A 12,940-nucleotide genomic window follows, 5' to 3' on the forward strand; every position below is an offset into this window, starting at 1 on the left:
TGTTCAGGTGCCACCAAGGACATGTGGCAGTCAGAGGATAAATTTGTGGAGACCATTCTCCCGTCAGGGGTGGAAGTCTCACCTGTACCCCTTTCTTCTTAAAATTTATTTTACTATTTGACATCATAATATAATGGCATAATTTCCCCCTTCCTGTCCTTTCCTCCAAATCCTCCCATATAGCCCTCCCTGCTCTCCTTCTAATAAATGGCCTCTGTTTTTATTAATTGTTATTACATGCATGTATGTATCTGTGTATACATACATATTCCTGAATACACAAACAGGGCTTGCTTGGTTTATATAGTGTTATGTATATCTGCATGTCTAAAGGGCAGGCTACTTCGTATTGGATAACCAATCCGTGTGCTCCTCTCTGGCGAGAGACTTATTTCTCACACTCTCCAGCACTCCTTAGTTGCCTGTAGTTCTCTGTGTAGGTAGGGTTGAGGCCTTCTGCCCCCCTCACCCCTGCCCCCCTCACCCCTGCCCCCCTCACCCCTGCCCCCCTCACCCCTGCCCCCCTTCCCCCCATCCTGGTTACGTGTCTGTTGCTGTCCTTGTTCAGTTCCTGTTCAGGAGACACAATCTCACAGCAGATTCCTCTGGCTCTTACAGTCTTTCTGTGCCCTCTCACGCCATGTTCCTTGAGCCTCAGGCATGGGTGGGGGTTGGAGGGGATAGGGTATGTGGCAGGGGTTGTATCCATTGGGACTGGGCTCTGCAGCTCTGCATTTGATAGGCTGTGACTTGCCGTAGCGCGTTCTGTCTGCTGCGAAGAGGAGAAGTTAGCTTGGTGCAGGGTGAGCGCTACATTTCTTTTTTTTTTTTCTTTTTTTTTTTGATTTTTCGAGACAGGGTTTCTCTGTGCAGCTTTGGCCATCCTGGACTCACTTTGTAGACCAGGCTGGCCTCGAACTCACAGCGATCCGCCTGCCTCTGCCTCCCGAGTGCTGGGATTAAAGGCGTGCGCCACCACGCCCGGCTGAGCGCTACATTTCTTTGTGGGTATAACAGCACATGATTGGGATGTAGCTAGGGATGACACTGGGCTTTTCTTTTTTCTGATAGTTACTAATTTACATAGTTGCTTAGTCACATTTACTGTGCACTTCTAACTTCCGTTTTTTTGTCTCTGTAGACGTCGTCTCATCTCCCAGAGATCATCTTTGGAGACCCTGGAAGATATTGAGGAGAACGCCCCTCTCCGGAGGTGAGTTTTTCCCATGCTTCCTGTGTGTGTATGTTGTGACAGCTGGCAGTACATGGGAGATTCTTTCCGTTCCTGGCCTTCCCAGTTAAATTTTAAAAAATAAGAATTTGACTCCCAAGGACAAAGAATTCTCAGTGTGGAACCCCAACACTCAAGACATGTGAAAGCTAGGACACCCCATTAATAGACTAAAGCCAGCCAGTGTGCCTGCACATTTGACGGCTCCTTTTCTTGTGGCTACCTCTGTGGTTGGTGCCAAGAAGGCGGCATCTGCCGTGTCTCAACCCTAGCCACCCTTTGCATCTTGAAAGTGCCTGTTTATGGAAACAGAGCTTCATATCAACCCTGGTGTTACACAGTGCTTAAGATCTTAGGCCTTACTCCCAGCAGGAGAAGCAACCAGATCTCCTTAGGAGGTGACCATGACATCACTCCCTCGCTAGTTGCTGGGGCAACCTGGTGAAGATAGTTTCAAGGGCTCCCTGGGGTTTGAAAGCATTCCATTCCATTTTCCCTTGGGGATTAGAAAAGTGCTATCGAGACACATTTTTGGGATGACAGCAATTGCCTGTGACAGGCAGGTTTCCCTCCCCTAGCCCTGCCCTCTCTGTTGGCCCATATGTGTGCCGAGGTCTGGCCAGGTTTTCCTTGTGGAGAAGACACTCGAATATTGGTCTTCTCCATACAGCTCCAGGCTGGCAAGGGAAAGGTTCAGTGCTTTGAAAGGAGCCAGGGCAAGAAGAGACAGATGTTTGGGCTTCCCGGGGGCTGTGAGGCAGACAGCAGACAAGAAGACCCGGAGGAGGCTGGGAGCTCCCGCGGACTGGCATCAGCCCTTCCTGAACCTGCATCTGTGTTCCATCTGCTTGGCTACATTTGAGGGCATAGCTTCCCCCCCGCCCCCCCCAAGCCTTGAGCCTCCGCTGTGGAGGGCAGGATGCCATCCTGAGAGGTTCCTCACCACTGTGAAAAGCAGAGGATTGCGCCAACCCAGATATCAGGGGGCAGTGGAATCTGCTACTGGCATCATCAGAAAGGCTAGGTCTCTACTTTTGAAGTCTCTGGAAACATACAGAGCTCCTGGAAGCCCCAAAGGACATGCTCTGTGAGGCAGTGTTACAGGCCGAGGGGAGGCCATGCTCTGTGAGACAGTGTCACAGACTGAGGGAGGACATGCTCTGTGAGGCAGTGTCACAGACCGAGGGAAGCCATTTCCTTGTAGGTACCACACTTGAGGGCCATTAAAATACAAGGCAGGGAACTGGCATTGGTCCCAGTTAGTTGAGCACGGAGGAGGGGAAACAATATTATCAGGTGGCAGCAAGTGGATTTAGCGTCATCTCTACCCAAGTATCCTCCCACCCCATCTCCCCCCCCTCACCCCCCTCCTGCAGCAGTGAGGAGAGATGGCATGAATTTGATCCCTGGGACCCATACAGCAGTAGAAGAGGACAATGCCCTTGATCTCTACACAGCTACTGTGTGGCCCTCCTCTGCCTGCATGCCTGAGTCAGTACATACACACATGCTTATATACATACAAGCAGATACGAGTAACAACAAGAAGAAAGGTGTGCATATTTACTTAGAAATGTCTTGTTCTTAGGAAATAAAGTGACGTAGGAGAAGGGTGCTGGTTGGGAGTGCAGGAGCTCACTTGCCTTCAGGGAAGCCTCAGTTCTCTGACCTGTAAAATGGGAGGCCCAGATAGACCGATCTCTGAAGTTTTTTTTTTGTTTTTTTTGTTTTTTTTTTTGGTACCTTATGACCAGAAAAGTCCGGGGTAATGTTCTGGGAGCTGCAGGGGTGAAAGGCTCTCATGAGCCTATAGCTTGCTTGAAGGTTAGCATGTAGAACAATTGCCTCCAAGGTGTCTATTAAAACTTCAGCGTAATTACGTGCATCCTCTAATCAGTGCTAACAAGGAAGAGCTAATCTCTCATTGAATTCATTTTTAATTTAATTCCGTCCTAATTAAATTTTGCAGCACACAAAGTGTCTGCTTTTAAATGGGTATTTACATGTTAAATGCAGGCAGCCAGCGTTGTGAATCAGTCCTTTGCCTAACCCGCTGTCACCTGAGCCCAGTATTCCAGTTTCCTTGGCAATTGTTGCTAATAGTGCTCCTAATGCCTGCCTTCCATTCCCTGGTGTTCTGGGTGAGTGCTTTTTAAAAGGCAGCGCGACAAATAGCTTGCTGACTAGGTTCGTGGGGCGGATTTGGCGCTCAGGAGCTGACACTCAAAGCTGTGCCTTTTGCACACCACATCCATGTGTCCTGTGAACACCCAGAGCTCCCACAGCGAGAGGACTTTGAGGAGTTTGCCACCTGCCTGGTGGTCACTGGCAGGACACGAGAACATCTTTTCTAGGTCCCTTGAGGCCTGCTGTGGCTGTGGCAGCAGCCATCAGCACCTGTCCTACTTTTTCTTAGGCTGATTTGCTCGATGGGCATTGGAGCTCCCACTGTTGAAATCATTGCTGCCCTCACCCCCTTACCCAGCTGGCACCTGTGGCCCTCTTGCAACTTGCAGTTGACATGGCAGCCCAAGGAACGAGGGTCCCTCTGTGCGGGCACCCGATGTAGGGGCAGCCCTCGGTTGTTTTCCAGAACTTGATTTTGGAAGAATGAGGTTATGGGCGTCCATTCCTATAGCAGGAGCTGTAGTTGGGACGGGCCTAAATAAGAGTGTCATAATTCCCTGCCAAGAACAAACAAAACTCCAGCATCAGCGGGGTGCGATTTGGGCCTCAGAAGTGGTGTCTGTGTGGTTTTGTAAATTAGAGTTTTACCAGATTATTTCAACAGTCATTGTCCACAAGTCAGCTTCCCTCTTCCGTGGTCACAATGCTGTCTGCCCTTGGGGGGGCCCCATTTTATTTTATTTTTTTAAATGCAGGACACTTTGGTTCAATAGATGTTTACTTGTTAAAATGTATTCAGAAGCAATAAAATGAAACAGCAACTAGCTAGGTCCTGATTGTCATTCAGATTTAAGCTGTGACTTCCCAAGCAGAGTAGGGGCAGCTGTCCAGGGTTTTCAGGCCAACTTCCTGCTACAGAAGAGAAAGGATCCAGGGTTGTTTTTAAAAGGAATTTTGCATGTCATTCCTCCAGCCCCAAATCTTTTCAATTTGCAGTGTTTAGTTCCCTTTACCTGTTTTCACTTAGGATCTTTCTTTTAAGCTGACAACAAAGACCGGTGTCCTTGGAATCCATTTAGGTTACATTATTGTAACTGAGGACAATAGTTTTCTTTAGCTAGCTTTTCAGAGACTCATATAAAATGTTATCAGTGTTATCAAGGAAATTGTCATTGGGTTTTGGAAGTTTCTTTGCTCTGGGCTGTGTTGTCTGCGTTACTCACCCACCCCCACTCCTGCTTGCCACAGGGTGACTCCAGCCAGCCAGCTGTTTGGTCTTTCCTTCCTGTCTTTGTGTGGGGATGTCTCAGCCATCCAGTAGGCAACTGATAATGTTTTTAAATGACTTTTGTTTGTTTGTTTGTTTTTCTTTTTTCAGATGTCGAACACTCTCAGGTTCTCCCAGACCAAAGAATTTTAAGAAAATTCATTTTATCAAGAACATGAGACAGCATGATACCAGGAATGGCAGGTACCATGCCAGCTCGCAGAGCTGCCCGGCTAGGGGTAGGAGTTGAGCGGGGGGAGGGGGCGCTTTGTTTAACGACCAGAGCTGAGCTTTCATAGCAGATAGCACACCCCAGACATCTCCAGCCCAGTGCTGGAATCACCCAAAGGAATCTGGAGAATCCATGTTCTCAGGGCCTCTTGGGAGGCTCGGACCAGCAACTGACTGGATTTTTGATAGGGCGCAGAACAACTTTGAACAGAGAAACAATTGCTTTCGCCTTGTTTTTCTGCTTTGTCGGTTTGTTTTCATTGTTCACCAGCTCTGGGCTGGTCAGTAGAAGCCTCCAGATCTGCGCCTGAACTTGCCTTTGGCTGTGGCGCAGGCAACTCTTTAGGAGAGTAGATCCGGACTTTGGCTGTTTCTGGCCCTGCTGACAACTCCCAGAAAGCTTTTTCCACCCATTCATTAAATAACAATTACGGTTGAAAAGTACACAACCTTGATATTAAAACTCTCCAGAGGATAGATAGATTGGGCTTGTTGTGAGCGTGCTTGTGATGGGACGAATGGCTGAGTCCATCCATCTGAGCCTTGGAGATGGCTCCTCTTAGCTTTAGTGCCGCCCCAAAGTCGAGGTCCTGGTGCCAAGCCCATTTCATTTGATGTGATTTCTAGAAGACCACGTGGCCTCACTAACACTCCAGTTCTTACAAAGGAAAGTTGCTGTGATTCTGAGGGTAGAAAATACAGTGTAGAGCTTGTGGAGCAGCACTAAGAAGCAGGGGTCTCTCTGTGTTGCCTTGTGTGTCCTGGACTCGCTTTGTAGACCAGACTGGCCTCGAACTCACAGCGATCCACCTGCCTCTGCCTCCTGGTATGCTGGCATCACAAGCACGCACCACCGCCCCTGCTGGAAGTAGATTTTTAAAGACCTACTTTCTTAAGGCTTACACCTATTTTTTTGACCCTTATCAGGACAAGGAGCATACTTTTATAATAGCCGTGATGGTTTCAGAACAGCGCAGCTGAGGTATCAGATCTTTTCTGCAGACTTTAGGATGGATCTTCCCGTTACGGTTCTCCAGGCAGCCTTCACTAATTGCATTACTCCAAGGCTTTGTTTTTACCGTGATGCTCACTGTTGCTGCAAATTGTGTCACATTCATTCAGTCACCATTTTTGTTTGGTTCTAAGGCCATTTCTAGTGCCATTTTTAGTCTTTATTTAAACCTTTGGTGTTTTTCCCTCTCCTACTCTTTGACCATAACATAAACACAGAAAGGTTGCAATTCCCAAACAAAATCAATGACAAAGCCAAAGAGACAGTGCAGTGGAAGGGTTTCCACTTTCAGTCCCAGCCACAGCGTCAGAAGGTTCCCGAGCGGGCGCGGTTGGGAGTGAGAGGATGTAGCCAAGGATCAGCAGAGTGACGTTTCCAGTTTACAGAGTAGAGCTGCCTCCCTCCATGCCTACCGGGGAACTACAGTGACAGGTACAGTCCAGAGAGGCTGCAGGGCTGTCTGCGGGAGCGCAGAGCTGGGGTCAGGGGGCTCAGTCTCACTGAAGGGCTGGGACAGGTAGTAAGGGCAGAGAAGAGAGCTGTAAGAACCAGCCAGCTGAGGGAGTGCTCTACCTGCCTCGTGAGCACATGCAAGGGTCACATACCTGCCCCATGAGCACATGCAAGGGTCACCTACCTGCCCCGTGAGCACATGCAAGGGCCACCTACCTGCCCCGTGAGCACATGCAAGGGCTGCTGAGCTCGCCTTCCTTCCTGGGATTTTCAGTAAGGGTGAGTGGATTGTCCTTTTGTGAAACAGAACTGGAAGGGAAGCTAGGAAGAAGACAGAGTTTCTGAGGTCAGAAGGGAAACTGGTTAGGGGCTGAGGAAGGGGAGGATGTCGGCTGGCCCTTCGGAAAGCAGAGCGGCAGCTTTGCCTAGCTGTGTGAGTCTCGCTGTGGATGTGCCGAGGCAGACGGACCCAGCCCTCCTGGGCTGAGGGACCTCTAGTCATGTGCTTTAAAGGAGGGAGCTGTGTGATGGCTGAGGTTTCTGATGCCCCTGCCTCAGGAGTAGATGGCTGAGGGTTTGGCTCAGTCCCCCAACAGGCTACCACCTGAGCAATATTGATCATGACTCTGGCATGTGACTGCTTGGCTACTGTGCACAGTTCGCAGGCCTTTTGGGGATTCCCCCTTGAGTTCACAGCCTACTTTCTCAGTCTACAGTGCAAACCTGGGGCCCTCACTTGTCTGCCCAAAGACGCTGGTGTGGAGGCTCCCTGACCTCTAGATGTCTGGCCGTGCCGTAGAGGCCTTGTTATTGGAGGCAGTTAGCATCCCACAAGACAAGCAGGGAATATCAGCATAAGACTCAGAGCTAGCAATGAATCTGAAACCTAATTCTGAGATAGAAATGAGAGAAAGGCACCCCAAAGCTGAGGACCGTATATAATGCGAGGCACGATTGCAGCATTGGAAAACAAAGCAAACACAAAAACCAACCAAACAAAGCCTGAGGTGGCCTCATAGTTGCTAATATCAAAGTGCCTGCTGAGGAATAACTCCGTGGGCTTGGGGTGGGTTCCCTACGAAGGAACAGCATCCCTCTGTGGCATAGACAAAGCTACCTAGCTGGCCTGTGAGGTAGCCAGACGCACCGTGGGGTTGCCACGGCAGGTTCACGTTTGAGTTCTGAGAAATTCTGTAAGGCATTTTTGTGTGAGGAAGAAGTTCAGAGGAAAACAGAGCTGAGCATCCTCCTGCAACTGAGCAAGGTAAAAAGGCTCATCCCCTGACATAGATCACACAGGCTGAGAGGGGAGTACACCATGGGCCCTCACGTGACCCTGCAGGCAGTCATCCCTGGCAGGAAGAGACCTGCTGCTCTAGATCTCACACCGGAGGCAGGTTTGTGCTCCAGGCTGAGAGGTCATTGTAGGTTTATAGTAGGAAAACAAAATGGTTCCCAGACTGAGAGATGGAGTCCTGGGGCAAGGATGAGGTTCCCAGACTGAGAGATGGAGTCCTGGGGCAAGGGTGAGGTTCCCAGACTGAGAGATGGAGTCCTGGGGCAAGGGTGAGGTTGCCAAAGAGTTGGTAAAGTTGCAACTATCACAAGTGCTTTCTGGGTACCAGGCTCAAAGCACTGACTATGTTTTGTTTTATTATCTCAAAACTCAACAGGTAGCCGAGCATGGTGACACACAGCTTGAATCCTAGCACCCCAGAGGCAGAGGCAGGTGGATTGGTTTGAGTTCCAGGCCAGCCAGGGCAACATAGTAAGACCTTGTCTCAAAAACCAAGGCCCTCAGTAGGCTAGCCAAGTGTGGTAGTGCATGCCTCTACTCTCAGCATTTGGGAGGAAGGGCAAGAGAGTTACAAGCTTGGGGCCAGCTTGAGCTATGTACAGAGTCTCTGTCACAAAAACCAAGGGCAAGCCTGCCATGGTGGCACATGCCTTTAATTCCAGCACTCGGGAGGCAGAGGCAGGCGGATCGCTGTGAGTTCAAGGCCAGCCTGGTCTACAAAGCGAGTCCAGGACAGCCAAGGCCACACAGAGAAACCCTATCTTGAAAAACAAAAACAGAACCAAAAAACCCCAGGACTGGGGAGATGACTTACTGGTATGGCTTTTGCCTAATGTACACAAGGCCCAGAGGTTGATGCCCAGCACTGGGAAAAAAATAGTAACCCGCAGTATTTGTAGAACTTTAGCGTACAGGCGCCTTTGGAATGAGTTGTAGTCAACAGGACTAGAACTCAAGGAATGACAAGAATCCGAAATACAAGCAGGCCTGGGGCTGCAGTGCAGTGCTAGAGCAATTGCCCAGCACAGTGTGAGGCCCCTCACCACCACCAGCCTGCCCCCCCCCCCCCCCGCTGACTTTCATAAGGAAAACACCACTGTCATTTGTGACTAGCAGAATAGTGTCTCACCACTAAGGTGTCTCCCTACCTCACACCTGTGAGCACAGGCAGCTCCATCACAAGGAGGTTCTGAGGTTGCTAATGAGCTCACCTTCAAGTTGGAGGCGATGACCTTTATAAGCAAAGTCCTTCCAGGTGGAAGAGAGAAGCAGGGCAAGGGGGCATGACATTCCTTTGCCTCGAGTGGCTTTGACGGGAGAAATAGGGCCGAAAGGCAAGGGGTGCAAATGGCCACAAGCAGTTAGAAAAGACCACCAACTAGTTTGTCCATGGGCCTCCAGAGAACACGGGCTCTGCTGACTCCCACAGACCTGCCATGCCCTGACCTCTAGAATTATGTGATAACACATCTGTGGTGCTTTAAGCCACCAGTAGTCACCAAGTGTGCTAAAGAGTGGACACACTGGCTAGGCCCGTTAACAGAGTAGGTGCTGACAAGACAGAGGTGGGACTGCAGCCCAGGTATGTGACTGTGGAGCTCCTCATGGTGGGAGCTGGCAGTCCCCGCTCTGCGCCACAGCAGGTGACAGCAGAGTCAGAAGAAGAAGGCCACAGCCAACCCAGCCATTTCAGCGAGTTCCAGGCTCAGTGAGGGACCCTGTCTCAAAAAATAAGGTGGAGAGCGACTGAGAGGACACCCTCGGTCCTCTCATGTGTCACACATGCCAAGAAGGGGAGCAAGAGAGAGACAAGGAGGAAAATGGAACTCTCATGCATTGCGCACGGGGCTGTGAAGTGATCTGGTTGCCATGGGAAACAAACAGCACATCAAGAAGTTGTAATAGCCAGCAAGGTGTATCCTTAGAGGAGCTGAAAGGGATCCCAGCAGGCACCTGTGCACCAGGACAGCTTCCCTCATGGAATTAAGAACTGGAAAGAACCCAGGAGTCCGTCCAGAAAAAGGTAGAAAAGCAAGCGTGGTTGTACACAGAGGGTGTCATCCAGCCGTGGGGAGCCGCTGCGCTGGCAGCCAGTGCTGCCTTAAGAAAAGCTGCACTGAGCCAGACACAAGGGTCAGACAGTGTAAAACCACAGTTATAGGAAATATGCAATGACTCAAGTGAAACGGAATGTAGGTGAGGTTAGTAGGGGCCACAGGGAAAAGAGAACAGGGTTTGGGGTGACAATTGAAATGTCGATGTGCACACATTGTGACTGGACTCAGCCATCCCAAGTTGCACTGACAAACTGTCTAAAAAACTGGAATGTGTGTGTAGGTGTGTGTGTACATATATATGTGTATGTGTGTGTACGTGTGTATATGTGTGTGTGTATAACACTGGCACAGACTTTAAAGACCATTTTTCTGAAGAAGGGAAGGAACATTGCGCGTGTGTGGGGTTGATGGTGCAAGGTCAGCTGCTGACCTGCTTACAGCCCTCTCTGAGTAGAACTGGAAAGCATGGAAACAAAGCACTGTGCCAGCCACACAGTAGGTGCTCACACACATTGAACAAAGCGAACAGAGAGGCCTTTTAAATGAGTTGCATCTTCTGGACTAGAGGCTGGGCATCAAAAGAGTTAACAACACGAAATGATCTCCGGTACACTGTGGAGGACTTCTTTTTTTAAGTTCTGAGTGTAATTCCAGGCCAGTGCTGCCTTAAGAAAGTCAGAAGGAGTCGGTGGTGGCGACAGAGGGTAAATTTTAATTATCAGCCCAACAAGCTTCAGGCTGCTTGCTGGCAGAGAAGAGGAACAGATGGGTGTGTGTGCTGTAGACGGGGGTGTGGAGGTTGCTCGCCATCCACATGAGTTCACTGAGGAGAATCTTGTTAAATTAGCTTCATTTCCTCATTGATGGAATAACTAGGTTAGCAAATTAGGAGACTGCTGTAGCCATTACATTTTCTTGATTTCAGCAAAATGTTAGGCTGTTCTTCATTACGGTACCCAGCGGATGGAATGGAGGGAGGGCTGGGGGTGGGAGAGCCTGGGAGTGTGCACTGGCTGAGGCTTGCTAGCCGACCCCCCTCAGCCAAGGGGGCTGTGGTGAGCAGGGGCTCTAGAACAGACGTGGGAGAGTGGGGTACAGAACGCATGGTCAGCCTGCAGAGGACCAGGGTGGAGAGTGTCTGGTAAGATGAGGACTGAGGTGCACTTGCCTCATCAGCTGGGAGTGCCGGGCACAGCTCGCTGACATTAAGCTTATCAAGAATAAGTACGACTTAGGCCAACCATCAGCTATGGAGCAGGAGAGATAGCACGTGAAAAGGCCATTAGTGCTAAGATGGACAGCTTGTTGATTTTGGCTTGCCCTGATGGAAAGCTAGCCCTGAGACATGTCTGGCTTTGGTGCCCAATTAGAGTCAGTTCCAACAGTCACATTGTGAGTGACGCGATGCTAGGCTTATCGTAGAATGGCCCCATGTAGTCAACTTCCTAGGGTTGCTAGGGTTGCTAGGTCACACGTGCCTGGGTACCAGGTACACGTGTAGGGTACCAACTTGTTTTCTTTTTCATAGTCCTTAGTGTATTCTGGGTGTGGTTTTCTTCACACCGTCCTTACATGTTTACTTAAGCCATTTTTTCCTCAATCCTTGGCCACTGACTAATCATTTTTAAGGATGGAAGAGTGCTTGAACAGTAAGTGGGAGAGCCCAAGTCAGAATCCCCAGGACTCATGTAAAATTCATGTATAGTTGCTCCTAGCTATATTCCCAGTATTTCCAGGCGGAGGCCTCAGTGACTGGCCAGGCTGTACAAAACACAGGGCTTCCGGCTCAGTGAAGTGCTCTGTCTCAAGGGAATAATGAGGGTGCTAGCGACATTTGACGTCCTCTGTTCTTAGCGTATGTGCTCCATGCTCATATGTGTGTGTGCGCGCACACACACACACACACACACACACACACACACACACTCCACCATGACATGTTGTCTGTCATACAGTGTGGCCTTTCACCTCCCACCACCCCTTTCAACATAGGGACTATGTTTTACGGTCAGGTGACTGCACTGAGATTTGACCCCCGCCCCCCTTTGCTAGCTGGCCGTTCAGTGACTCCATGGAGTGTCATGGGGGAAGGGTACAGTTCATCCCACTCCTCCAGATGACGCCTGTTCTAGGGTCATGGCGTCCATGAAGAGAAGCATGGTTCTGCCTCCAGGACCCAGAGGCTAACTGGAGAGAGACAGATGATAAAGAATTACATATACAGCAGGAGAAACAGGCTAGAAAAACTGTAGCAGCAGAGTGGTGAGTGAGGGGACATGGAGGTTTGCCGAGGGCCTGTGGGAACGCCTGCAGTGGGGGCGTGGAGGAGGTAGGGGCCCAGCCCTGTGATACTCCACAGGAGGAGCCTTTCAGGAGACCGAGGGCAGAACATCTAGGGTGTGCGCAAGGAACTGCAGGAAAGACATGGAAGTAGGGCAGAGTGAGGAAGGAATGAGAAGAGGGGTTAAGCTCTGAGAAACGTGGGGGGGGGGCCTTATGGGGGGACATCTGTTCCTTACAGAGCTGGCAGTGCTGGAAACATGCTGAGCAGAGGTGGGGGTGGGGTATGTCATCCAACTTCTCCTTGAATGCAGTCGCTCGAGTCAACGGGAAGTCAAGGGCAAAGCATTATGGGTCCCTTAGGGTAACTTTTGTAGATAACTAAAGACTGGTCTCTTCAAAATGAATGCATTTTGATGTGAAATTAAAAAAAAAAACCAAACTCAAGTTTGTAAAAAAGCCATCCACAAACATGGGCGGCAGCCCTTTGTAGAGACGGGCCGTTTGTGGAGACAGATGTGGCCAGCTGCCCTGTGCTGTAGTATCTGGGCACCCTGGGATGGGGTGGTTAAGAGGAGCTGTCAATCACTGCCAGTTCCAGACTTCACAGAGAGCCTGCTGTGTCCCGAGGGAGGAGGTTAAACATAGATACATTGGGATGATGACAGGTGCTCACGGAGCCTTGAAGGACCAAGCTACCTGGTGCTGCCTTGAGAGCTCATAGCTGGGCAGGTAGAGAACTGAGACATCACAGTGACAGGCCCTGCTGCTGAGCATGAGAGGCTGAAGGCAGATGGTAGCTGCCCTTTCTCACCTGCAGTCCTATTAGGAAAGGTGCGACTTTCTCTCTTGGTACCTGCAGCCCTTAAGACTCAGGAGCACCTGTGTGTTTGGAGCACTACGCTGTCTGGCTTTGAACGCCCACCAGGCATCTGGTATACTTGCCCCGTGCCCTGAAAGTGTCACCTCCTGGGACTGCTTTGAG

General features: G+C 50.1%; 1 protein-coding gene across 2 annotated transcripts in view; it reads left to right on the plus strand.

The window, feature by feature from the left end:
* The window catches only part of Cables1 (Cdk5 and Abl enzyme substrate 1), a 98,528-nt gene that overhangs the window by 40,744 nt on the left and 44,844 nt on the right, over nucleotides 1–12,940 (plus strand). For both annotated transcript variants that reach the window (XM_051163020.1, XM_051163021.1), the window contains exons 2-3: nucleotides 1,142–1,213; nucleotides 4,737–4,829. In XM_051163020.1, coding sequence (XP_051018977.1) covers nucleotides 1,142–1,213; nucleotides 4,737–4,829 — 165 coding nt within the window. The remainder of the gene's footprint in view (nucleotides 1–1,141; nucleotides 1,214–4,736; nucleotides 4,830–12,940) is intronic.

Source organism: Acomys russatus, chromosome 20, assembly GCF_903995435.1.
Source record: "Acomys russatus chromosome 20, mAcoRus1.1, whole genome shotgun sequence".
NCBI classification, from domain to species: domain Eukaryota; kingdom Metazoa; phylum Chordata; class Mammalia; order Rodentia; family Muridae; genus Acomys; species Acomys russatus.